Genomic DNA, 26860 nt, shown 5'->3' on the forward strand with positions numbered 1-26860 from the left:
CATTTATATAGTTTATTTTTAGGAACAAATATGTAATTGCTGCTGAGAATTGTGCCCAAGCAATTTTGAAATTTGGGACTCATTGTTCTTGCCCTAGAGCCAGAAAGTCAAACCTTTCATTTTTTCATTGATGAGACTAATGCAGAAGTGGCCTATCTATTTATGATAACATACCTCCTAGAGAACCTCTCTTTGGCCAAAGGTTTTTTAATTCATCATTTGGGAGACTATCTTCTTCTCCTATAGCTTCTCATAAGCTTAATAAGAGAAGAGGCCTTGCTTTTCTTGCTCTCTCTGAACTCAGGGTACTAGAACACACTAGATAAATGATAGTAAATATTATGTAACACTGTAGCACTGTCCTCCCGTTGTTCATTGATTTGCTCGAGGGTGCACCAGTAACGTCTCCATCGTGAGACTTGTTGTTACTGTTTTTGGCATATCGAATATGTCACGGGGAGCTTTGCCAGCGGGCGGGATACTCTTGGTAGCTTGCCAGGCTCTCCGAGAGGGGCGGGGAAATCAAACCCAGGTCAGCCGTGTGCAAGGCAAACACTCTACCCGCTGGCTATCTCTCCAGTCCAAATATTATGTAGACATGAAAATGTAAATACCAGTGGAATAATAGAAAAAATCAGTAAAGGTGATAGTAAATACCAGTGGAATAAATGGATGATGTGTTTTTTTATTACACCGTTTTGAGTTCTCCTGTTTGTCTAACAGGAGCAGCCTGACCTGCTTGTAGTATGACCTAATGGAAGATATGCAAACAAACTTCAGCTATATGTGTTATTCTAACTAGTTAGTTCTTGCTGCTGAGCTGTCAGCCTACCTCTCTAGTTTTGTTAAGAAACTGACACCAGGCTGTCGAGACAGTACAGTGGGTAAGGAATTTGCTTTTTTGGGCAGCCAACCTGGTTTTAATCCCCTGGAATGTATGACTGCATATGGTTCCCTGAGCACCACCAGGCATGATCCATGAGCACAGCTTGGTGTGTCTCCCCTTCCACCAAAAAACGGGGTGGGGGAAGAGGAAGGGAGAGAGGGAAGGAGGGAGGGAGGGAAGTAGGAAGGAAGGAAGGAAGGAAGGAAGGAAGGAAGGAAGGAAGGAAGGAAGGAAGGAAGGAAGGAAGGAGGAGAAGGAGGAGGAGGGAGAGGGGAGGGAGGGAGGGAGGGAGGGAGGGGAGAGGAAGGGAAGGAGGGAGAAAGGAAGGGAAGGAAAGGAAGGAAGGAAGGAAGGAAGGAGGAGGAGGGAGAGGGGAGGGAGGGAGGGAGGGAGGGAGAGAGGGAGGGAGGGAGAGGAGAGGAAGGGAAGGAGGGAGGAAGGAAGGGAAGGAAAGGAAGGAAGGAAGGAAGGAAGGAAGGAAGGAAGGAAGGAAGGAAGGAGAGAAAAGATACTATATAGACTAATTACTCTGCAAGGACTAAACTAAGGATACCCATTATTTTAAACTAATCAGATGTGACAGATATAAAATTGGCTGAGGGCAATGGAAATCAAGCTAAATGCGTATTTTCATAAGCCTGCTGCCTTTGGCTGATAGCCCAACCACACAATTGGTAAACACGAAGCATATTTTTCTAGTTTCGTAAGAACAAGCAGTAAGCACATTTTTCTAATTTTAAAAAACTCTTGATCCTGTAAAGCAAAGATCTTACGTTTGAGCAAAAGCATTTCTACTATTTATGTTTATTGTAAAGATGTGTTAACACACTGATATGAGGTAGCATAAAATAAGGAGCCCCCCTTTCTGCCAGAGAAGAAACTTGAAAAACTTCTCAGATGCACAATAACCACACAATCTGATCTGCTGTCCCAGACAGGAGAGGATGGTACCTAATGATGCCAGATGAAGTTTTCTAAGAACCTCTGGTCAAAATGCCATTAAAAATACTGAGGTTACCTCCTGCTTCTTTTTAATTAACTATTTTTTCTTCCTTAGGCATTTTTTCTCATCTCTCTTTACAGAAATTTTAAGTATTTTAAAATAGACTTTATAAACAGAGCTGCTCCAGATCAATAATATTCAACCAAGCTATTGCCTCAGAAGTAAATGGTTTTTTTTTAATTGTTAAGTGCCTAATTCATCCTAATTCATCCTCTTTAAAGAGAGATTATCTACAAATTCCAGTTGACAGGCAGGATTTGAAATCTGTGTGATTTCAACCAGCTGGCCCATGATGCCAGGTTGCATATTCCTGCATATTCCACTAAGGATGATTTGGCAATGCCCGTCTGCGCAGAGAAATAAACACAGGTGAAGCCGGTTTTAAACTATAAATAGTTTATAACCTCCTTTGGTGCCATTACAAAGACATTACTTCCTTGCAGGCACTCTGGAACACTAGTTGCCATCAGCCCCACTGAGGAAGCCCAAAGGAGAGGCTTACCTTCCGGAGACTAACATCAGCGCCCAGCAGTCTGTCCACAGTAGGCCTTGGCAGAGAGAGGTTGTGATTCAGGAACACAGAGAAGGTTTCATTGTCCCGAAGGAAATCCCGAAGCTTCAGGTCTGTTGAGAAAAAGTATTATATTTTCAAGTAGCTAAAAAAAAATGGGGGCACAAAAGGACAGGTAGAGAAAAATAACTAGTTATTGACTGTCTCGTTCTAAACCAATTGATAACCACAGGTGTTTGACTGCAGCACACATAGAAGAGAGGTTTGGGGAGCCTCACTTTATCAGGAATAGCATGAAATGAATGTTCGCTGAAGGCATGTAGGACCACACGTAGTGTGTCATCTGAACTCAAACAGTGTGAGACACACACTCACACAGTTTGTATCTCTCTCTCCCCTCTCTTCTTTCTCCTCTCTCTTCTTCTCTCTTCTCTCTCTCTCTCTCTCTCTCTCTCTCTCTCACACACACACACACACACACACACACACACACACTGAGTCTCCCCTTGATTCTCAATGGGGGAAAAATAGTAATCTCTCCGATGATCTTCCCATCCTCCCAGAAATGTGACGAGCAGAACATCATAATAAGACCTGCTGGGGTCTGATTCACTTTTCTAGAGATCAGAGTCTTTGGCTATACCACATTTAGCTGATGTTTATTTATCCTCCAATCACCTTCAAGAAACTCTTTCTAAGGCAGGGCTGTGGATTACAAGGGAGCACACATCTCTTCCATATGAGAGGCTGTGAACTAATCCTCATCAAGGCATGATTCATAGAGATGGCATGGAAGGCCCCAGCCTCCAAGCACCAGCAGATATGGGCCCTGAGCACAGAAACAACGACAATAAGAAGCTGTTCCAGGGCCTGGAATGATAGTACAGCAGGTATGGTATTTGCCTTGCATGTGGCCGACTCAGGTGGCCAACTCAGGTTCAATTCCCAGCATCCCATATGGTCCCCTGAGCACCGCCAGGAGTAATTCCTGAGTGCAGAGCCAGGAGTAACCCCTGTGCATTGCCAGGTGTGACCAAAAAAGCAAAAAATAAATAAATAAATAAATAATCAAAACTGTTCCAGATCTGGTTAATGTCTCTCCTCAAGACAATGCCCCCTTCACACTGCCACCTTCCATGCTCCCTGCCATACAGTTCCCTATACTGTCACCCTGGGGTCCACTTCTATAACTCTTGGGGCTCAGAGACCCTAAGCTTTACTTTCAGGAGCATGCTAAGACACGGTCTCGGGGGCGCAGTCCATGAAACATTCATTTCACGCTATTCCTGATAAAGTGAGGCTCCCCAAACCTCTCTTCTGTGTGTGCTGCAGTCAAACACCTGTGGTTATCAATTGGTTTAGAAGGAGACAGTCAATAGCCAGTTATTTTTCTCTACCTGTCCTTTTGTGTCCTTTTGAGTTTTAAAGAGTGGACCTAGAGCAGGACCTCGGAGTTGATATTTCAGACCGTTCTGCTTCTAAAGCAGAGAGCCTGGAAATCATACTTCCAGGATATTGTTTTATGTGCATATTATCTCTACTGGGCTGGAGCAATAGCACGGGAGGTAGAGCATTTGCCTTGCACGCAGTCGACAAGGTTCAATTCCTCCATCCCTCTCAGAGAGCCCGGCAAGCTACTGAGAGTATCCCACCCACACGGCAGGGCCTGGCAAGCTATCCATGACGTATTCGATATGCCAAACACAGTAACAACAAGTCTCACAATGGAGACGTTACTGGGCCCGCTCGAGCAAACTGATTATCTCTACTTACAGTGTCTCTTGGACACGGTATGTGTTTCATCGCCGTATCCTAGCGTTTGCGTCAGGGCTTTGCCAAGATTTACTGATCAGTAAATGGCAACTGAATAATAAATAACAGAAGATGAGAACATTCCAGAAGTATCTGCTCATCCTCTCTAGGGATTTCCTTACAGCTAAGCAGGTCCAAAAGAGGCCCAGGAATGGTCGGATGAGTTCTAGTCCACATTCCAAGCGTAAACAGGACCCCTAGTGGCTGGACTCCAGGGATGGACAGAAATGATATCTAAGGTGTTCCAGTATCTCGGGTCGACTAGAGGATATAAACAGGAAGTAGGAAAATCAGTGACTTCCTCTGAGGCCAGACACAGACCAGAATGCAAACAGAGGAACGCAGGACACCAAGAGTCGGAGAAGCCTGGGCTGTGGATCCGTTTATTTGTCAAGTCACCAGTGGCCTCTCTTTACTGCCTCACCTGTAAAGTGAGGAGTAAACAAAAAAGACCTCTCAGAGTCCTGAAGGTAACAAAACCTACCCAGGTGCTGAGCCTCGCTGACCCGGTGTGTCACAGTTCCTCGCATGAATGGAAGCGGGAGCAGCCAGCACAGCCCACAGGCATTGTGCTGGGGAGTTTTAGCGCCGCCTCCTCGTTCTTGGCAGGGCCGCTAAGTGTGGGAGGCCAACCTAGGCTGCACTTGCCTTGGGTCTAGGTCATGAGCAACACTCTTGAGACCAGCGAGTATGCTCAGCATGTTTATAAGGCTCTCCTGCTACATCAACAGGCGTGGAGGATGGAAACAGCTGGATGCTATCAAACTCCAACCGCCTATCAGCGGATCCCCCTGGATGTGACACAAGAACCAAGGAGCTGAATAATCAGTCAACAGCAACGCTTGGCGGTGCACGGGATGGTGAGGGTGCTGGCTGGGAGGCCGCAGGGAGGACTCAAGAATCTGCCTACAGAGATGCTCAAAGATCTTGCATGCTAGTCACGTGGGCCACACACATACCGACTAAGAGCCACACACCACCTACAAAGGCTGCAGTGAGCATGGGCCCATGACGGCATGATGGAGCAGGTTCCTAGTTCTCCATCACGGACTCCCATCAGACACCCATGGCGAGCTTTCCAAAGTCCCCATGCCGAGACCACAACTGCCATCAACTCATCAGAGACTCTGGGGACCAAGATCCAAGCAGCAGAATTTTATTAAAAAAAAAAAAAAAGTTCCCAGGAGGGTTGGAAATATACACCTGTGGAGCAGGAATTGATGAGCACTGTCCTCTTATTAGGTGCTCAATAAACAGTCATCATTTTGCGATTGTTAGAAAGGGTTTGGGAGGAGTGATATAGCACAGTGGATAGGGCATTTGCCTTACACACGGCCGACCCAGTTTCGGTTCCTCCATCCCTCTCGGAGAGTCTGGCAAGCTACCAAGAGTATTGCACCCGCAAGGCAAAGCCTGGCAAGCTGCCTGTGGCGTATTCGATATGCCAAAATCAGTAACAAGTTCTCACAATGGAGATGTTACTGGTGCCTGCTTGAGCAAATCAATAAACAACAGGAGGACAGTAACAGTGACAGTGTAAAGGACTTTCCTCCCCACACACAGTCTCTTCGCTTTACCAGTGTACAGTGATAATATACAGGATGAAAAGTCAAGGATACAGTTCCTCTCCTTGAGGAAAGCAGATGGATGCCTGAGAAACCCAGTGGAAGACAGTTCATAGAGGGGTGGGATCAAGAAGAAGTTTATCTGCAAGTGTTTCATGGTTGAGAGAGCAGGGAAGGAGAGAAAAAGCCCCACAAAGCCTAATTCTAGGGGGAAAAGAAGAGAGAAAGTAAAAAATTCTCTAGAAGCCTCTTGTGTTGATTGAGATGGTGACACCGTCGAGTCATAGGGCTATGCATTCAGTGGGTCTCAATATTTTGAGGGGGGTGTTGTTCTTTGGGGTCACATCCAAAGATGCTCAGAGCTTACCCTTGTCCCTGGCAAGGCTCAGGGAACCATAAGCAGAGCTGGGGATCAAAGCTGCATTGTTCATGTGCAAGACAAGTGCCCTACCCGCTGTACTATCTCTCTGGCTCTCAATAATGTTTTCAATGAAAATATAAATCAAGATAGGGTCGGAGCAACAGTACAGCAGGTAGGGCATTTGCCTTGCACAAGGCCGACCTGGGCTTAATCCTCGGCATCCCATATGGTTCCCCGAGCACCGCCAGGAGTAATTCCTGAGTGCAGAGCCAGGAGTAACCCCTGTGCATCACCAGGTGTGACCCAAAAAGCAAAAAATAAAAAAAAAAAAGAGAAGAAAATATAAATCAAGAAACACAATAAACAGAGAGACAAAACATTCTTGATGAAGCAAACAAACTAATCTTCAGGAAGGAAGACAGGAGGAAGAGGAAGGAGTGTGGTGTGTGGTCAGAGGTGGGTGGCCTTCTACCCCCATTCTGTTTTCTCTATCCTGCTGTTGGCACAACAGTGAGTAGGGAAGCCAATCAAATGAAGAAGAAGAGCTCTCAGAAGCAGCCCTTCTCTTAGCTGAGCTAACCCAACCTTTTTTCTTTCTGACTTGGCCCTTGAGTCATCTTCAAGCAGCCTGCCCTGAATAATCTGAGTGAGATGCTCCTCTTCCATGCCCTGGTGGCCTCCGATGTATCCCTCAAGTAGCACACGGTTCTCTCTGCACATATCCTTCCTCCCAGAAGACCTGTAGTGCTTTGAGGGTTGGGGTTTTCTAACTGCTAAGCTCAGCAGTGACTATTGATGAGGGCATGTGTGGGATGTGGATACTGCGATGGAACCTGGCCTTCCATCGGGAACCCACTAAGTAAACCATTCACCCATGCTCTCTGCAGAGAAAACCGAAAGTCACCAGCATGCAAAAGGCCAGGAGAGCTTCGTGGCCACACTATATTCTAATAAGGATCAAAATACTTCACTGGCTGAGCTTACTTCGCCTGGGTGTTGCCTGGAGGAGCGAAGCGTGGCTGATGCAGTTCCTGCGAATACTGCATTGAGTGTAGTGAGGGAAGGCAAAGAGGAGAGAAGGGAAAAAAATAAAAATAAAAACCAATTCAGAAGCCCGGAGCCAAAGAAGAAAACAAGTGCAACGTGTGCTTGCGGGCTGGAGAGGAACAACACAGCTCAGAGTCCTCCATTTCTTGCCAATCCTTCTTGCCAGCCTTTCTGAGCAAGCAAAGCATCACTTCCACACTGGGTGGAGGGTGTGGTGGGAGAGGCCAGCCCACAGGGGATGCTTTCACACCATTGCAGTTCCTCTGGCTTCTCTGCAGCCTGAGAGCTTGGTGAGCTCAGCGGAGGACAGAAAGAAGGAGGGGAGAAGAGGGATCGAAGGGGGAGGAGGAGGGAAGCCCTCAGCCACCCAGAAACTGAGAACCCTCTGGGGTTACTCCCGGTCAGTGCCCTCCAGTCCCCAGCTCCGGTTTCAAAATCGCTGTAGCCTTCTTTGTTCAATGTGAAAAGGAATCACAGCAATTGGCTTCTTGAGAAGTGGGTGGAGGAGGCAAATGGACAAAAAGCAATGGAAAGAGAGTTCAGGGCAGCATCCAAGACCCAGATACTCTTCCCCAGCCAATCCAGGGAGGGTCTCCCAGCCCTCACCCCTCTCAGAGGGGGAAGCCTGGGAAGCCTCTCCTTTTTTGTCTCTACTTGGTCTAAGTTTGTCCATCCATATAAACAAGCCCTTAAAACATTTTTCTCCTACAGAAGGACATGTATCATGCACATCCCTTTCAGTGAACTGCATTGCAAACCACAGTGCCTAAAAGGAAAAAGGGAAGAGAGAGAGAGGAGAGAGAAGAAAAGTGTCTGTCATAGAGGCAGGCTGTTGGGGTCGGGGGTGGGAAACTAGGGACACTTGTGTCTGGAAACATGCACAGGTGAAGGGATGGATATTGGGAGACTGTATGACTGAAACTCAATCATAAACAACTTTTTGCAACTGTATATCAATAACTCAATTAAAAAACATTTTAAAGTTCTTTTTTCTTTTCCAGGAAAGGACAGTTAACAAACAGACCCAAGTATCTTTGGGGGTATATTTTGTTGTTTCATCTTGTTTTTTTTTAGTAGGGAGCACTTCAGCCTGGCCTCGGGAGGCCTAAACCCTCTCTGGAAACACTATGTCTTCTCTGGGAAGCTCATAGCTCTGGGGAAGGTGGGCAAGGCTGGGTGATCGCTGCTCCAAGACGTGGTTCTAAGGGCAAGTGAGAGGACTCCCAGAAGCTAGGGGCCTCAGATCCTCAAGATCTCACTGTTGTTCTTGGTGTCTTGGATTTCCTGATCAGTGTGAGTCCTTATTGATGTAAACCAAAAAGCAAACAAACAAAAAAATCCTCCACCAGATAATAAGATATAACCAGAAAAGCTCAGATTCTAGGATCTGGCTAATCTGGTTCCTCTCACTTCCAGAATGTTCCAGCTTGCTCATCTTGGTGAGGTCAGCTAGGTTCTTTGAATGTCCATTTTCCCATATGTAGCAATCTACCTTCAAGGGCATTTTTAGGTAAGCATAAATAATACCAAGCATGTAAATATCTGGATACTCTTACATGCTACAAGAAAAAAACACAAGAGTAAACCCATTCAACCTAAATGTTAGTGTGATCACCGATGGCAATTATGGAGAGCGTTCTCAAGAGAAAGTAGAATATTTAGGGTCATGCTCACTGAACCCTTTGAGGAAGTACCAAAGAGGTCTGAATTCTTTCACAACCACTGGAAATACTGTAACTTTAGGAAATACGTGTTTCTTAAAGGTAAAATGATCTTGCATTTATTCTGTAACTTCTGAATGTTGACTGAACCAAAAGACTAGTGTTATGGTTCAAAGCAGCAATAGTTTGGGATGCCCACTGAAGGCAGGAATCTGTTACAGAACATATGTGGTATAAAAACCATCCCTGTAGCCACAGAGATAGCACAGGGATTAAGATACTGCCTTGCATGGGCAACCCTCAAGTCCTGGCACTCATATGGTCCCAAGACCATAGGACCCCTGAGCACAGATCCAAGAGTACTCCCTGAACACTGATGAGTATAGCCCCCCAAAAATACTACAACGAATTTTTTTGATTAAAGTCAAAACTATTCTAGCACAAGCCTTCCAAAAAGAAAGGATGAAGAGACTTGTAAGCCTTTAGGCCACTCTACTACCTACTGCAGAACAAGTCATCATTGAAACGAGGGGAGAGAAAGGTCCACTACACCTCTATATCCAGTTCTACCTACTAAGGCAAAGCATCCCAGTAGCCTTACTGAGAAGTGGACAGATGAGATGCAGAGGTTGTAGGCGCTGGAAGAGGACTGATTCAGCTGACAGGAAGCTGACCAGCAGCCAGGCCCTGACATTACCAGTGAAGACTGTGACCCCGGAGGAAACGGTGTTTGTACTGGATGGAAGCTCTCCTGTGGCAGGGAGGAGGCCCAGAGTTTGACTGACTTTGAAAGTTCAGAAACAAACAAAAGGTAACACAGCGGAGGCACCACTGGACCGTGTGAATTCTGAACAGAGAGAGGAGAAGAGAAAACAAGGCGCCAACAAGCAAGAAAAGCTTTGAGAGAAATTCATGTGGGCGCCCCGCTGGAAGGACAGAGAGGTAGGCAGATGGGACAGATGCACACAAGATGCAGGGAAGGAAGAGAAGCTAAGAACGTAAAAAGAAAACCCAAGTCCTGAAAAGGGAAAGGCTGAACCATATAAAAAGCAAAGAGGAAACATAAAAGGTGGGCAAGAAAGAAAGGCGAATTTGAGGCACTCGAGGTTTAGTGAGGGGGATGGAGTCTGACCGAAAGTCACACTTTCAACTCCACGGGATGTGAGATTAGAACACGCTGAGGGCCCTGAGATACCTGGAAACATGGAGAGGAAAGGGAGGAGAGTTGGGGAAGTTCCAAGATGGTGGCTAAGAAGATCCTCTCCAGGACTGGACAAAGGGATAACTGCTAAAATAACATGGGCCAGAGCGACAGTGTTGTGTAGGGCACTTGCCTTGCAAATGGCCAGCTGGGGTTTAATCTCTAGCATCCCATATGGTCCTCTGAATAATGACAGGAGGAGCCCGGAGTGCAGAGCCATGAGTAAGCCCTGAGCACTACTGGGTGTGCCTCTCCCTCCCAAATAATGTATAACTAGCTTACTTTTTTTTCTTTTAAAAAACCAAATGTAGGGGTATGGTGCCGCCAGCAGGTCAATCTGTCCCTAAAATAACTTTGGCCAGGGCGAGTGCATCAGCAGCCTGATGGCAACGTCAGGCTTTCAGATACCCCAAAATTGCTGCTGTGCCTTTGGCCAGACCCTGGAAACTTGGGGCAAAGTTTACCAAGAAAGTAAATGGTCAAAAGTTAGGTATGTGGGAGACATACCCACAAACCACCTCCGGCTCAGCTATATAATTGGAGGTATGGCCTCTCTGGTTCCTGATCAAACTGCTTAATGGCCAGGATCCCAGAGACTCAGAAACGAATCTCGGAACCCAAAGGCTTTTGGCAGAAAAGCGTCTTGTTCCTGCAGTAGGTTACTGGCGCTGGGCCACTCCAGGTGGGAATAGGTTTCGTGTCTTGGCCTGTTCCCCTTGGCGGCCCAGTGACCACCATCCTCTAGAGGCCTCTGGACAGTCAGGTTTGGGCCTGCAGTGACAAGACACGCAGGACCTCACCAGATGGGGGTGGAACTGGCCCTTTCCTTCCCATCCCAGCGAGACCCCGAGTCGCCACCTACAAATGGCCTCTCTGGCTCCTGATCAATCTGCTTAATGGCCATGAACCCAGAGACTCAGAAACAAATCTCAAAACCCAGCGGCTTTTGGCAGAAATGCATCTGGACCGCATATAAGGTGACCGCCGCCTCAGAGCTTATTGGAAAGCCTGGTATGAGCCGGTGACAATGGGGCAACTGCAGTCTCATGGGAAGGGGGGACGGTACCGGCTCGTCCTTCACGCCCTACCGAGGTCACTAGTTGCCCCCCACGAGCAGCTCTCTGGCCCAACCATGGCTCCAGAGGCAAAAGGACTTAGTCCAGAGCCCAGCAGCTTGCGGCAGAAAAGTGAATGGACCATGCGTTAAACTACGGTGCCATGCCTCCCCGGAAGGGAAAGGGTGTTGCTCCCTTCCGACTTTCTCCCCGCCCACCCCCCACCTGCAGCAAGGTGGCCACTGCCTCAGAGCTTATTAGAAAGCCAGGTATGAGCCAGCAGTGACGGGTCAACTGCAGTCTCATGGGAAGGGGGATGGTACTGGCTCATCCTTTACACCCTACTGAGGTCATGAGTTGCCCCCCACGAGCAGCTCTCTGGCCCAGCCATGGCTCCAGAGACAAAAGGACTTAGTCCAGAGCCCGGCAGCTTGCAGCAGAAAAGTGAATGGACCATGCATTAAACTCCAGCTCCAAGCCTCCCCGGGAGGGAAAGGGTGTTGCTCCCTTCTGCCTTGCTGCCCCCGGGGCAGCAAGTGGCCACCACCTCAGAGCTTATAGGAAAGCCAGGTATGAGCCAGCGGTGATGGGGCAACTGCAGTCTCATGGGAAGGGGGGCAGTACCGGCTCATCCTTCACGCCCTACTGAGGTCACAAATTGCCCGCGGCTCTCCAGCACAGCCATAACACCAGACGTACAGAAACCAATCTCGTAAATTATCTGGCTCTTTGCAGAAATCCAAAATCATTATATGATTCTCATAACCAGCTATAGAAAACATAGTATTTCACAATGCCTTTTCAGCAGTTCTGATTGTTGGGGTGGAGGGGGGGAATTCTAAACAATAATGGTGCATCTTTTGTTGAAATAATGAATGTAATCAATGTAGAGAAGAGTTAAGTAGAAATCATCTGCCTCACAGGAATTAGGAGGGGTGGGAGGGGGGTATATTGGGGTTCTTGGTGGTGAAAAATGAGTACTGGTGAAGGGAAAGGTATTTGATCATTGTGTGACCGAGACTTAGACCTGAAAGCTTAGTAACTTTTCCCACAGTGATTCAATAAATAAATATAAGAAGAAAAATAAATAAATAAATAAATAAAACTATGAAAAAAAAGTAAGGTGGAGTTCATGCCCAAATCAATCAGCTAATCAGTGGCTGAATAAATAGCAGTACTCCTACATAAAAAAAACAAAAACACCCAAATGTAGGGTGGGGGTTAGCTCTAAGGGCTAAAGGACATGCCTTGCATTCATGAGACCCCTGAGCACTATTGGGTGTGGCCTGCTGGCCCACAGCCCTGAGGCCCCAGTAGCACCTCATCAGCAGCCCCACACAGTGAACATCCAAATCCAGTGAGCTAAGCTTTTCTGAGAGTAATCCAGCCTTCACTGAGCACTGCTTGTGAGCCCTCCTCCCTGCCATATTAATAAAATATACTAAGGAACATGGTACTGCTTTGTGCACAGAGAAAACTGATTGATATTTATCAAGTGTTATGCAGCACACTGTTATTTTCTTAAATCCCTCAGACAGGATTAAGAAAAGGCTATTATTCTTCTCTGTTTTTTTTTTTAATTTTATTTATTTTATTTTTTTAAAAAAAAAAGCAGAAACAACCCCGGGAGGTAAATTTCTTCCTTCGGGTCACAGTACAAGCAAGTGGCAAATTTGATCCCAATCAGCTAAAGATAGAAAAGTAGTCTCTTTCCACTTTGTTTGAATTGAATGAATCAACTAGAAAATAGTTCATCATGATTTGGGCATCAGAAGCTGGTGATGCCGCCCATGCTTACTGGCTGTGGGGTGAGACTCTGCATGGCAGTGTGGTTCAGTGGGCAGACACTAGGCCTGGAGGTCAGACAGATCTGAATGCAACGCAGTTTTACTGTGTGACCTCAGAACAGACATGACTCTTTTCAGCATTAACTTACTCATCAATAAAATGGGCAGGATGATGCCAAACAGCTGGTGCTGTTGCAAGATAAGCCCTCAACTGAACACTGTTGAAATGAAGTGGCATCATTATTTGGGGCAACCAAGTCTGCTGGCAGCGTATGAGAAGACTGCTCTCTTTTGTTTTATGGTTTCAGTTCAGCATAACCAGGGGTTCTCAGGGTTTACTGCTAGTGTTGCAGTCAGGGAACACTCTTGGTGGGGCCCAAGGACCATCTGGGATGCTGGGAATAGAACCCAGGTCAGCCGCATGCAAGACAAGCGCCATATCTGCTGTACCCTCTCTTTGACCCCCAAGACTGCTCTTTCGTGCCTCACTAACAGTGAGTGAGAAGAGGGCCGGAAACAGGGGGTTTATGAATAAAAGCAAACTGGACTGCCAAACTTTGCCGCTCAGGAGGTAAAGAAATCTTACACTAAAAGGCAAGTGTCTTCAGGAAACATGATAACATGATGCTAATAATCCAAACTTTTTGGGGGGGGGGGGCGGGTAACACCTGCTGGTATTCAGGGTTACTCCTGCCTCTGTTCTCAGGGAGGGTGCCTGAGATCGAACCTGAGTTGGTCACGTGCAAGGCAAGTTCCCTACCCATGTTATTATATGGTTCCAGCCCTGAAATTCTTTAAAGTTTGATATTCTGAGGTTTGATATTCTGTGGTACACACTGTCCTGTGAGTGAGTACAATTCTGTTTTCTATTCCTGTCTGAGCAAAGTTGACCTTTGATTCGATTTAGTTCCAGCAATATTTCAACACAGCAGTACAGAGTTGCAACCCCCTGATAGAGCCCAGTTGGGGCCAGGCCCCTACTGGGATGAAAACCAAAGGCTTAACTTTGACAGGTCTGGGAAAACTTTCAAAATGCTGTATGAAACTCGAAGGCCCCAAATGAGAACTTTTGACAAATACGCATGGAGCGTGACTTGCAATCACTCAAAGATTTCAAGGAATTTGCAGTTTGATGACAGAATGTTGACACATATGGTTTCCCAGTAAGAGGGTGCTATATGGTAATGGGGGGGAGGCAGGAATGGGGAAAGGGAGTAAAGACAGAAAGTGAAATTCAGGGTTGTACCCTCTACTTCACCAGCCTTGCCCAAGTATTAGGAGGGGCTCAGGCAGAGAAGAAGTAGCCATGAGTCACAGGATGTTCTTTCTGGACAGGCATTGGGGAAGGCTCCAATACTCATACTCATGGAGCTAGGGATTATGGGAACTCTGGCATTTCCGGAAGAGGCCCTTTTGTCTCTACTGATCTATCCATACCCATTGCTCTATCCATCCATAAACTGCTCTCTCTAGGATACAATGACAGCAGATACGAAAGAGAGAAGTACTAGTGCGATTCCTGCCCCTGCCAGCTATGCATCCTTAGGGAGGTGACTTAGCCTCTCTGAACTTCAGTTCCTTCATATGCAGAAAAAGGAACAAAATTCCCAGCCTCACATGATGTTTATGCAGTGAACTTAAGTACATCTCATTGTGTGCTAGTGACTGTACAAAAGGCTTTACTCTTACTAGCTCATTAATATCTCCCTCTTACACAAACACACACACACATACACACACACACACACACACACACACAGCCCTAAGAAAGAATGACTGTCTCCAATTTGAGGAAACAGAAACACATAGTTGTTATGAAATCATCCAAGGTCACGTAACTGGTTAGCAGCAGAGCTGGAATTTGAACCAATGCAAGCTGACTGCCAAGTGTGTTCTCCGGACGGTCAACTGTACTGCCTGCTGGATGTTTACCAGGTGATAATTTTACAGCCCCTTCTCTCAGCTCCCTGCCACAGTCAACTACCTTACCATGTCACCAAAACCTACCCCACCCTCTTGGGACCATAGCTTTTTTTGGTTTCGTTTTACTTTCAGGCCACACCCAGTAGAACTCAAGGCTCTGATCTCAGGGATCATTTCTGGAGGGCTTGGGGGGGCGGGGCATATGGGATGCTGATATCGAAACCAGGTCAGCCAGGTGTAAGGCAAACACCCCACCCACTGTACTATTGCTCCAGGCCCCCTGGGGACTGTCTTTTTTACTTTCAAAGATCAAAGCAAAATCAAAGGTCCATAGAGTGAACTCAGACTTTCAGCAGCAAGTCCTCCGACAAACAAAAGGCTATGGACCTTTTCTTAAAGTGTGTGTGCTAGTGATTGTACAAAAGGCTTTGCTGTACAAAAAGCATGAATCACACTCCCTGCCCAGGGCTTACTTCACATTCTGGTCAAAACCACATCAAAAAGGCCAAACAGATGTATTTGGAAAACAACAACCATGCTTTGAAAGACAGAAAGCTAACTGAAGGGCTAGCAATGTTCCAGATCCAGGTCACGATGTCTGGACATGGGCTGCCTTGATACTTCCTCCAGTTTCCCCCATTCTCATCCATAGATCTCAACTGGTGGACATCTTTCACTGGTCATCATCCATTGGTGTCATCCACTGGACATCTTCCAAGTCAGAGACGAAATGCTGAAATTTCTCACTGGCTCTTTCCTGACAAAGTTCTGATACACTTCAAAGTTCTACATCCTAGAAAGGAGGCGTTTCAAGTGCCTGAATTAGGGCTTCAGTATGTCTTTCTTAATCTAGTCTTCCCAGAAAGAGCTGAGATGAGGTACTCGGACCACAGCAAGCAGCCGTGATACTGGGCACCATCCAGCTCCAGGAAGCACAATTCTATGAAGGGCCCTTCACGGGAATTGTGTTGTATGTGGCCTCACCACAACTGTGTGATTTGGCAGCCCTCGGTCCAGCCTGAAAGCCATCCTTCAACTGTCCCAACCACCTGGCTTGGTCCAATTCAGCAGGTTCAGAAATTGACCCTTTAAAGTTCCACAGAGCAGCCCTGGGCTTCTGGTTCAAGGCACTGGGGTAGCTATAATTCCACATCACCTACACCAAGGCCTGATCCATTGGGCCAACTACAGCTTATGAACAGTGAGAACCTCCACAAGGCACCACCATAACTCAAGATGAGTTCCACAGAACAGCATGCACAATGGCGATTTGAGAGGGTGTATTCATGGGCTACAACAATGGACAGACACCAGCTAACTGTGGAAAGCCAGGTGTTTGGAAGTTGGGAAACTTCTCACCAGGAATGTAAAGATGGCTTGCCCCAAGTAAAAGCTTTACCACAAAATGTGCATTTCTCAACTTCCACCCAACTGGGAAGCCAGGATCAATGCTAGAAGCAGCACAAATTTGAGAGATGCCTGGGTGCAGGATGATCCCAAATAATGAAGAAGATTGTAACCGAAAGTTCCATCTTCAGGAGAGGAATTAGGTGTGGGGGCAAAGATGATGTCTGCTCATCCTCAATGGGGAAAAACTGAGAGCCTTCCCCCTAAGAACAGGGATGAGACAAGGATACTCACTCTCTCCACTACTGTTCAATATAGTACTGGAAGTACTTGCAATAGCGAATAGGCAAGAAAAAGATATTAAAGGCATCCAGGTAGGAAAGGAAGAAATCAAGCTCTCTCTATTTACAGATGATATGATACTATACTTAGAGAACCCTAAAACCTCTATCAAGAAACTCCTAGAAACAATAGACTTGTATAGTAAAGTTGCAGGCTATAAAAACAATACCCAAAACTCCATGGCTTTCCTATATGCAAACAGTGAGAGAGAAGAAAGTGACATGAAAAAAACAATCCCATTCACAATTGTGCCCCAGAAAATCAACTACCTAGGAATTAGCTTAACTAAGGAAGTAAAGGACCTGTACAAAGAAAACTACGAAACACTACTTCAGGAAATAAAAGAGAACACGAGGAAATAAAAAAAACCTCCTGCTCATGGATCAGGAGAATTAACATTGTCAAAATGGCAATACTTCCCAAATCACTGTACAAATTCAATGTGATCCCTATTATGATACCCATGACATTCTTCAAAGAAATGGAGCAAACACTCCTGAAATTTATATGGAACAATAAATACCCACTAATAGCTAAAGCAATTCTTGGGAAAAAGAAAATGGGAGGAATCAACCTCCCTAACTTCAAACTCTCTACAAAGCAGTAATAATTAAAACAGCTCGGTACTGGAAAAAAGGCAGAGCTGCAGACCAATGGAACAGGGTTGAACATACTGACATTTCCCCCCAAGCTTATGATCATCTAATCTTCCATAAGGGGGCAAGAAAAGTGAAGTGGAGCAAGGAAAGCCTCTTTAACAAATTGTGCTGGCAAAACTGGACGGCTACATACAAAAAAGTAGGCTCAGATCTCTGACTAACACGATGTACAAAAGTAAGATCAAAATGGATTAAAGACCTCAACATCAGACCAGAATCCATAAGGTACATTGAAGACAAAATTGGCAAAACCCTCCATGATACTGAAGCTAATGGTATCTTCAAAGATGTCATGCCACTGGCCAAGCAAGTGAAAACAGAGATAGACAAATGGAACTATCTTAAACTAAGAAGCTTCTGCACCTCCAAAGAAACAGTGACCAAAATACAAAGACAGTCTACAGAATGGGAAAGGATATTCGCTGAATACACATCCGACAAGGGGTTGATGTTAAGGATATACAAGGTACTGGTTGAACTCCACAAAAAGAAAACATTCAACCCCATCAAAAAATGGGGCGACAAAATGAACAGAAACTTTCTCAAAGAAGAAATCTGAATGGCAAAAAGGCACAGGAGAAAATGCTCTACATCATTAATCATCAGGGAGATGCAGATCAAAACAACAATGAGATATCATTTCACACCACAGAGGCTGGCCCACATCCAAAAGAACAAAAGCAACTGGTGTTGGCGCGGATATGGCGAAAAAGGGACCTTCCTGCACTGCTGGTGGGAATGCCGATTGGTTCAGCCCTTTTGGAAAACAGTATGGACGATTCTCAAAAAATTAAAAATTGAGCTCCCATTTGACCCAGCAATACTACTCCTGGGAATATATCCCAGAGAGGCAAATAAGTATAGTTGAAGTGACATCTGCATTTGTTTGTTCATTGCAGCACTGTTTACAATATTGAGAATCTGGAAAAAAAAACCTGAGTACCCGAGAATGGATGACTGGTTAAAGAAACTTTGGTACATCTATACAATGCAGTACTATGTAGCTGTTAGAAAGGATGAAGTCATGAAATTTACGTACAAGTGGTACTACATGGAAAGCATCATGCTAAACGAAATGAGTCAGAAAGAGAGGGACAGACATAGAAAGATTGCATTCATCTGGGGAACATAAAGTAACAAAATAGGAGACTAACACCCAAGAATAGCCGAGATAAATACCAGGAGGTTTACTCCATGGCTTGGAGGCCAGCCACACACTCTAAGATAAAGGCAGCTCAGATAGAGAAGGGAGCACCAAATAAAAGGTGTCGGGAAGATCCGTCCAGGATGGGAGATGCATGCTGTAAGTAGACTATAGACCGAACATGATTGCCACTCAATTCCTCTTTTGCAAACCACAGCACCCAAAAGGAAAGAGAGAACAAAAGGAAGTGCCCTGCCACAGAGGCAGGGTGGGATGGGGGGATTGGAGGGTGGGAGGGATACTGGGACTAGTGGTGGTGGAGAATGGGCACTGGTGGAGGGATGGGTACTCCATCATAACTGAAACCCAAGCACAAAAATTTGTAAGTCTACAACTGTACCTCATGGTGTTTCACTAATAAAATTTTTTTTAAAAAAAGATAATGTCTGCATAAATATGTGGAGCAGGAAGGGGGATAACCAGAAAAGGTCAGTCAGCGAGGAGCAAAAGGGGAAGGAAACCTCGCAGATTTATTGTGTCAACCATGTATTGTGATCCCGCTGTCAGTCATCGCAGATGTCACCACCTACAGTAATGCTCCACCCCCTGACGGTCATCACCTCCATCTCTCAGATAAACTGAGGGTCAAAATGAAAAAAGGACCCATGGGTCACACATCATGGTGAGGAGAGACACAATTTCTTCCAGAAATGAATCTTGATTTAAAGCCTTACACTTTTCCTTTTGTGCCGGTACTTTCCAATCTTCTGCAATGTGTAAACTACTCTCACAGATTTTACCATCTCCATATTAAAAGTACTTTATGAATATTCCCCTGGGCCCAAGACAAAATTGCGACTTAAAAAGAATTAACGTGGGGCTAGAGAGATAGCTCAGCAGTCAGGGTGGCTAATTTTGCAAGTAGCAGACCTGAGGTTGAATCCCAGCACGACATGGTCCACCCCCCCACCCCCCGCCACCCAAGCACCTTTATGCACCACTGTGTGTGTTTCTGGAGGCCCCCTGTGCACTTCTGGGAGGCCTTAGTAGATCCCACATAGTTGGAGAAGCTCTACATCCTCACGCCTAAGCACTGCCCAACCCAGCTGGCTACTGAGAGTGGTCACTGGGGCCCCTGAGATCTAACTGAGAGACACCTCTCAAAAAAAAAAAAAAGAGGAGCAAATGCTTCTCCATGAGCTCTCAGAAATTACATTGTCATCACTCAAGCTGTGCAGGTATAGATTTAGGAAGAAAAAAACATATCCAAAAATTTCTAGTGATGCGAAACTGGGTTATATCCCTTCCCAGGGCTTCCTACATGGCCGGGTTTCTCACAGGATAGTTTCAAGGATAATTGCACTTGTCCATGACTTAATTTTTAAAACTGGAGGCCTTCCCAGTTGTATTATTATTAAGAAGGCATAAGACGGGAAAGAAAGATGGCGGCCGCACGGGAGCCTTGTGGAAAGCAGGTTTGAGCCGGGCTTGGGGGAGCGGCGGGGACCTCATGGGAAGGGGGGCTTTGTGGGCCGTCCCCCACGCCCCACCGAGGTCTCCAGCTGCCCCCCACGAGCGGCTCTCCGGCACGGCCACGACTCCAGGGCACAGAAACCAATCTCTTAACTAGCTAACTTTTAATAGAAATTCTTCCAGGGTCAATAAGTAAAATAGCAGAAATTCAAAACCACGCGGCCGCATTTTATTCTTAAACCAAGTTGTAGAAAGCAAATCATTTCACAACGCTGTTTCAGCATGTCTGATTGTGGGGGGTGGGTCGTAAACTCTAAACAATAATTGTGCAACTTCTATCGAAATAATCTATCTAGTCAAAGTATATAGAGTATTAACTAGAACTCATCTGCCTCACAAGAATTGGGAGGGGTGGGAGGTGGGGGTCTATTGGGGTTCGGGGCTAAAAATGAGTATTGGTAAAGGGAAATGTGTTTGGTATCTACATGACTGAGAACTAAACCCGAAAGCTCTGTAACTTTTCCCACAGTGATTCAATAAATAAATAAATTATTTTAAAAAAAAAAAGGCATAAGACAAGTCCACAGAAAGAGAACTGCATGAAACACAGATGTTCAGCTCTGTTTCATTTCCTTTGGGGTGATACACCCTTGGGAAAGTCACTTCTCCCTTCCAGATCAGAATCTTGTCACTGTCACTATTCACTGTCACTGTTCTCCCGTTGTTCATCAATTTGCTCGAGCGGGCCCAGTAACGTCTCCATTGGAGACTTTGTTGTTACTGTGTTTGGCATATCGAATACATCATGGGTAGCTTGCCAGGCTCTGCCATGCTGGCGAGATACTCTCGGTAGCTTGCCGGGCTCTCCGAGAAGGGCAGAGGAATCGAACTTGGGTCGGCCATGTTGGCTGCGTGCAACGCAAACACCCTACCGCTGTGCTATCACTCCAGCCCCAGAATCTTGTCCAGAGTAAAAATTTTATATGCATAAGGGCCATATTTCTTTGATACCCGTCTGTGTCACAACACTTAGACCAGTAGTAGACACGTATTAGGTGCCCAATAAAGACTGGCTTAAGGATTTGAATTAATGAACTCATTTATTTATAAGAGAAATAAACAGCATCTAAGATTTCAGTAAATACGTGGAAGCCATACAACGCCCAAGTTCAAGGAACAATGAATTTGAGGAGAGTATTTGAATAAAAGACTCCATATTTGCAAATTCCCAACAAATATTCCAATTACTAGTTGAAGAAAGGAACATGATGAATCCTCCCACTAGATCACAGAAGCAAAAGTCCAACAGTCTGGCACTAGTAACAAGCTAAGTTGCTGGCTATCTAAGGAGCTGGAGTCCAAAAGGGTTGTTCATTTATAAAAATTAATCCAAACCTTAGGCCTTGATCCTATAGTCATCAATGGCTTGAATGATAATAATTATTTATCAAATTTCTAGACAACAGAAAATGGCAAGCAGCAGTGTGACCCTATTAGAATCTACAACGGTTTTCGTAGGATGCCAAAAATGTAAAATAGACCGGGTGGTCCTGGCCCTTCAGGGCTGGAGTAACACCACATTCTCTGACCTCACACTGAACCACTGACCCTGCTTTACCGAAAGTCACTGGGCCTCTGGCCCCAAGCACTACTTGGAAAGTCCCCGCCAAAAATGAAAGAGAGAAAAAAGATATTTTATCTTTCAGCTAAAAAAAAAAGTACATTTAATAAATGGAGAACAAATACAGTACAATACTGTGTATTCAGGAGACAGTCAGCTGTTTGACTCAACCTGGAATATAAATTCACAGAGTGACATGGATGCCAAAAGCCTAATGCAATCTCAGCTCTCAGCAACAGAAAGTCAGTGCTGACCAGGGAGGCAAAAGTCCCCTTCTACTCAGTGCTAAAACTCAGTTGTAGTTTCTGGTAAAGTTCAAGAAAGCCACAGACACACTGAAATACAACAGGAAAAATAGAACTTGGGAAGAAACATTCCAGAAGAAGTATGGAGAACAACTGCCCCTGAAAAAACAAAGACTTTAGGAAGGGAGGTAGAAACCCAAGTGCTGTCTTCCAATATCACACAGGAAATAGCATTAGCCTTCTTGCTACAAAGAGTGGCAGGGCGGTGGATGTTTTCTGGTCATGATGGCTGTCCATCCCCAAAATGAGCCGCTGTGAGCAAGAGGGCCCCATCTCAGGAAAGAGGATATGACAGAGGAAACTGCAATGGGCAGGGTTCCAGACTTCACCAGATCTAACATCCTTCCAACCCAGTGTTCTATACCTACAGACCAAGCCCATCATGATGTCAGGAAGGCTATGGATATGGATAATGGGATGCTAAGTCAGATGTCTCCACAGAGAGACCCCAGCCTCTGAAATCTGTGCAACCATTCAAATTCAGTAGAAAGCCACTGACTGCTTCAGGAGCAGCAACATTTTTTGTGCATTTCCTCTAGACAGAGGCCTGGCTCTGTGGTACAGAGCAAAGAGAAGGGAAGTGACTGGATTTGGTGGCTGCAGAACAGTACAGGAGCACTGGGTGCAAGAAGAATGTGAACTAAGCATGGAGAGACTACAATGAAACCAAGCACAAGTTCTCTTCAAAGATTTGCTAACATTTTTGAATGCAGGTCTGGCCAGTTTTCTCCCCACAAAGTCTTATTTCCAGTGGCTTAAAGGCAAAAAAAAATAGTGCTGTGTGTTTGGGGCAGCTGCCACTAATTTCTGAAATTACTGAACACCTTGGTCACATCAGATTGTCTCTTTCTCAAGCCAAGAAAGTTGAGAGACAGAATAGTTGAGAGACTGAAGCTCAGAATGCTTCACGGACCCCTAAGAACAAATCTGGCTCCCATCGAGTGAATAACGTACTGGGTACGAGACACTGTATTTTACATTTGATACTGCAAGTGACCTATTGTTTTATAGCTGAGGAAATTTAAGATTCTGGGAAGTTAAATGGTTGGATGAGTTAAACGGTTGGTCACCACTCCAAAGAAACCATAGCTCTTATTCAGTGTAGTTTTTCGGAGATGTCAGATACTGGAAGCAATAGAATCGGGTTTTGCTTTGGTTTGAGACTCATATCCCTTGGTGTTCAGGGGAACACTGTCATATCCCTGACAGTCTTCAGGGGATTATGCAGTTTCAGGGAGTAAACCCAAGTATCCTCAGGGGGCAGGGGGCAGGGGGCACACACAGAACGATAATACAGCGGGTAGAACACTTGCCTTGCACACAGCAAACCTGAGTTCAATCCCCGTGTGGCACCCCATATGGTCCCCCCAAGCCCACCAGAAGTAGTGATCCCTACGCCAAAAGACAGGAGTAAGCCCTGAGCACCGCTGGATGTGGCCCCCAAACCAAAACAAAAATAACATTAAAAACAAAACAAAAAAAACACAGGTATCCTTATGCAAAACATGCACGGCAGCCCACTGAATTGTGTCTTCAGCCCTAAATAGGTTTTGTTTCTTTATTTTACGTCATTTATCCCTCAGAACAAAGTTTTGAGACAGGCTCCTGTATTACCCCCATCTTAAATATGAGAAGTGTGCACCAGAAGTCACTTCATGACTTATTCACTCAGTCATAAGGTCACAAGGTTCTAAGGGCTATCTCCTGGCCCTGTCTTCTCCGGGTCACCTGTCAGCCCCCTGGAGCATAAAAATCAGCCCAAACTCTGCCTCTGAGCTACCAGGCTGGGTACTTCAGTAGATCAGAAAGAACAACTTTATCACGCTTGCTTCCTTTCTGTTCTGCACTGGGACAGCCACTGGGACCACCAGAGGTCTACAGTACAAGGACACAACAGCCAGTTGGCTGAACCACGCAGCCAGGAGCAGGGAGCTCCAAGAACGGCCACACCCGTCCCTTCAGTGGACAGTGACACCTTGTCCGTGTCATGGACTTTCAGTTCCTAAGCCATCAGCTCCTCCTCCTCTGCCGCCTCTTTTCCTGCCCAAAGCACAGGTCGAGAGAAAGCGACAAGTCTGCTTCAAGCTCAAGCGCTGGACACCAATTCCTTAGTCAAGAAGGTCACAGACTGGGAGGCCCTCAGCCAAGGCCAACCCACCTGCAACACTCTGCCTAGTCAAAGCACTTTCTCGGGAGCAGTGGCAGCAGCTGGCCTGCGAAGGCGAGTCATTTATCACTGACATTGTTTAGAACCACTGGTGCATGGTGATAATAAAAGCAGATCGACTTTTAGTCAGCTTCATTACTGCTTTTCAAATTCTCCACAGCCCCTGCACGCCATCCTAGCCTCTGCCCAGCGGACTGCTCCACCACCACCCCTGCCCCCCTGTGCGGCCACTGGTGGGAGGCTGATCTGTGAGTCCTCTAGCGGGTGCCTGATGCCATGGCTGGCACCCTGCCCGCCCCTCGCACACTCCCTCAATGGCACGCGACAAAGCACCCGGGCGCTCACCAGGTCAAAGGTAGAGCTTTCTTTTTTAAAAGATCACAGTTCAAATGTCCGCGAGACAAAACCAAATGATTAGGGGAAAGATGAATTGCCCTTTCCTTTTAGAAAGAATGTTTGCCTTTTACTTACCCGCTCTGTTACAACTGTGATTGCTTTAATAGGGGCTGACGTAGCCTCTGTCAATGAATTTACCCACTCACTGCTAATCGGCAGTCAACTCCAAAAAAATCTGAAGTTGGCAGCACACCACAGCCCTCACTAACCCTAACTTGCAGCTACTGCTCTTTGGAGATAGGGCTCATCTCGCCGGAATGGGCCATTTTTTTCTGGGTGGCATTCAAGTTGTGCTCAGGGATGCTCGGAACCATCAGAGATGGTCTCAGGGGTCCGTACTGTGCCAGAGACTGAACTCACGCCCTGTCTGACAGAGACCCATAGCTTCCTTCGTTTCTCTTCAATGCCCCACTAAGGAGGAAAGCCCGGTGGCCAGGGGGAAAGACATGGCACAGAACTCTCTGGTGCAGGACAACTTCCGGTCACACCCCACATACAGAAGGCGCTCGCTTACTTGAGCTGGAATTCTCGATCCGCTGTAATGTTCGCAGAACTTTACGGATGTCCTTCATGCTGGTGTCTCTCTGGCTATACAAAAGAAGCCGCTGCGCATCGGAGAAGAGGCGGGACACACTACAGAGGGTGCGAGAGAAACAGAAAAGCCCTTGTTAGGCTAACTGCCTCTCCCACCTGAAGGAATTCCTGCCTGGTCCAAGGGCTCCACCCCCACCACTCTCCACATTCAGCTTTAGTGCTACCCTCATGTCCCCTGCCCACCTTCCTGCACCCAATGTTCTTCCCCATATCTCTATAAAACCAAATCCTACCACCCTCCTTCAACTGAGGTCCCACCCTTGCACCATCTCTCCAGAAGGCCCCCTACGAACATGCATGCACCTCATCCCCCAGACTGACTAATCCCAGAGACACCACAGGCACAGTGCTTAGGGCCCAGCATACTCTTAGGAGGTCCACAAAATTGTTTGAATTTTTGGGCAGAAAAAAAATGAGCACACGCTTTGCACATGAGAGACTTGGGTTCAATCCCCAACACCATGTGGTCCCCCAGACAACACCAGGAGCAACGCTCAAGCAGAGAGAGGAAAGTTACTCATGAGCTGACAATTTCTACCTGCTATGAGACAATTTTTTTTGGTAATTTTTAATTTCCTCTAAAATCAAAATTTATAAACGGAGAATATATATATAATCTGGCTACATTCCTTTTTAGACTAACATGGTTATGAATTAAACATGTTCATGTCTTTGCATTAAAGAAGCTACAAAGTCTAGGGTTTCAGAGCATGCTAATTGGCCCCACATAGCCCAGCTGCAGTTTCCTAAAAGTGTCTAGATACATCTTCAATCGTTCATCCATCAGAACTCACATCATGGTTCTGCGAATTCAGAGAATCTCCATGCTCAGTAGACACTCAGGACAAAAACTCAGTACTCAGTACAGTACAATTCTACAGTCTTGGATTGAAGTCAGGAACCAGGGATACCAAAGCAAGAAAGCAGCATCCTTGCCCTCAAGAAGCATACGCAGTGCCCTGTAGGTAGCGTTATGCACTAGGGTAAGGCAGTCACAGGGATAAGAGTTGATGGCTAGCAAAGAGGACACAACCTGCCATTTGGGCCAGGGCCCCTCCAGGGAAGCCTCATCCGGTGCACAGCTCTGCCTCCCCTGCCTCCAGCTCTTCCAGTCTCATATGCAGTGCCAAACTGGTCTCACTGAATGGAAAATCATCACTTGGGGCGGCTTTGCTAGCTCTCCACAGCCACTTTAAGAGGAATGCCCCCAAACATGTAGTTTAAGGATACATGACTTATTACTCCAAAAATGTACCCAAACAAGAACCCACAGTCTCAAAACTTAGAGGCAATCCTCCTCTCCCTTATTCTGCAGGCTGTGTAACATGCAAAACTTTTACAAAAGTGACCTCACTCAAGTCCATCCATTCAAAATTCTCTGGGGACTGAAAAGGGAAAGAAAAATAACCAAGTATGAGAATGAAAGTCGGACCCAGTCATCTGGTACTTACATGGATTTGTTAAAGTTTCCAACAACCCCAGGAGCCTCACCAGGAGTTGGGTAACGGAAGCAGGGGTTGTTGGCATTACAGATAATCCCCTGAATCCAAGGCAGCGTTCCTGCAGAGGGCATGGCTTTGTTTGGAAAGTGGCCTGTTGAAATTGAGAAGAAAATCACAGGGAGAATCATTAATGCTTTGAAGTGATTTGAGGACTTCATAGGAACCTTTATCTCTTAGTTGCAACCATACCTCTAGACTCCATCCCAAATCCATGAGTTCTATACCCCCCTTCCAGAGAACTACCACCTCTAAAATGAGAAACCTGACATCAGAGTCTGGTCCCCAACCTTTGTGATATCATCTGTAGAAGGAGAACCATGATACAATCTTGGAAATGCCAAGAGTACAGATTAGATCATGTGCAGACAGTGTCCTGTGTGCAGTAAGAACTCAATCATCATGTTCATCTTTAATTCATCTAGAGCTTTCCTGGAGATGACCTAATCCAATTTCTTCCCATTTGAAACTACAGCTCGATGAGCCTCGGGGAAACCATGG

At 46.0% G+C, this 26860-nt stretch overlaps 1 protein-coding gene across 3 annotated transcripts in view; it reads right to left on the reverse strand.

Moving 5' to 3' along the window:
* ABCA1 (ATP binding cassette subfamily A member 1) overlaps positions 1-26860 on the reverse strand; it is a 148852-nt gene that overhangs the window by 79898 nt on the left and 42094 nt on the right. For all 3 annotated transcript variants that reach the window (XM_056117375.1, XM_056117377.1, XM_056117376.1), the window contains exons 4-6: positions 26312-26453; positions 24781-24899; positions 2392-2513 (exon numbers count right to left, since the gene is read on the reverse strand). In XM_056117375.1, the coding sequence (XP_055973350.1) occupies positions 2392-2513; positions 24781-24899; positions 26312-26453 (383 nt within the window). The remainder of the gene's footprint in view (positions 1-2391; positions 2514-24780; positions 24900-26311; positions 26454-26860) is intronic.

Source organism: Sorex fumeus, unplaced genomic scaffold, assembly GCF_029834395.1.
Source record: "Sorex fumeus unplaced genomic scaffold, SorFum_2.1 ptg000034l, whole genome shotgun sequence".
In the NCBI taxonomy this organism is placed as follows: Eukaryota; Metazoa; Chordata; class Mammalia; order Eulipotyphla; family Soricidae; genus Sorex; species Sorex fumeus.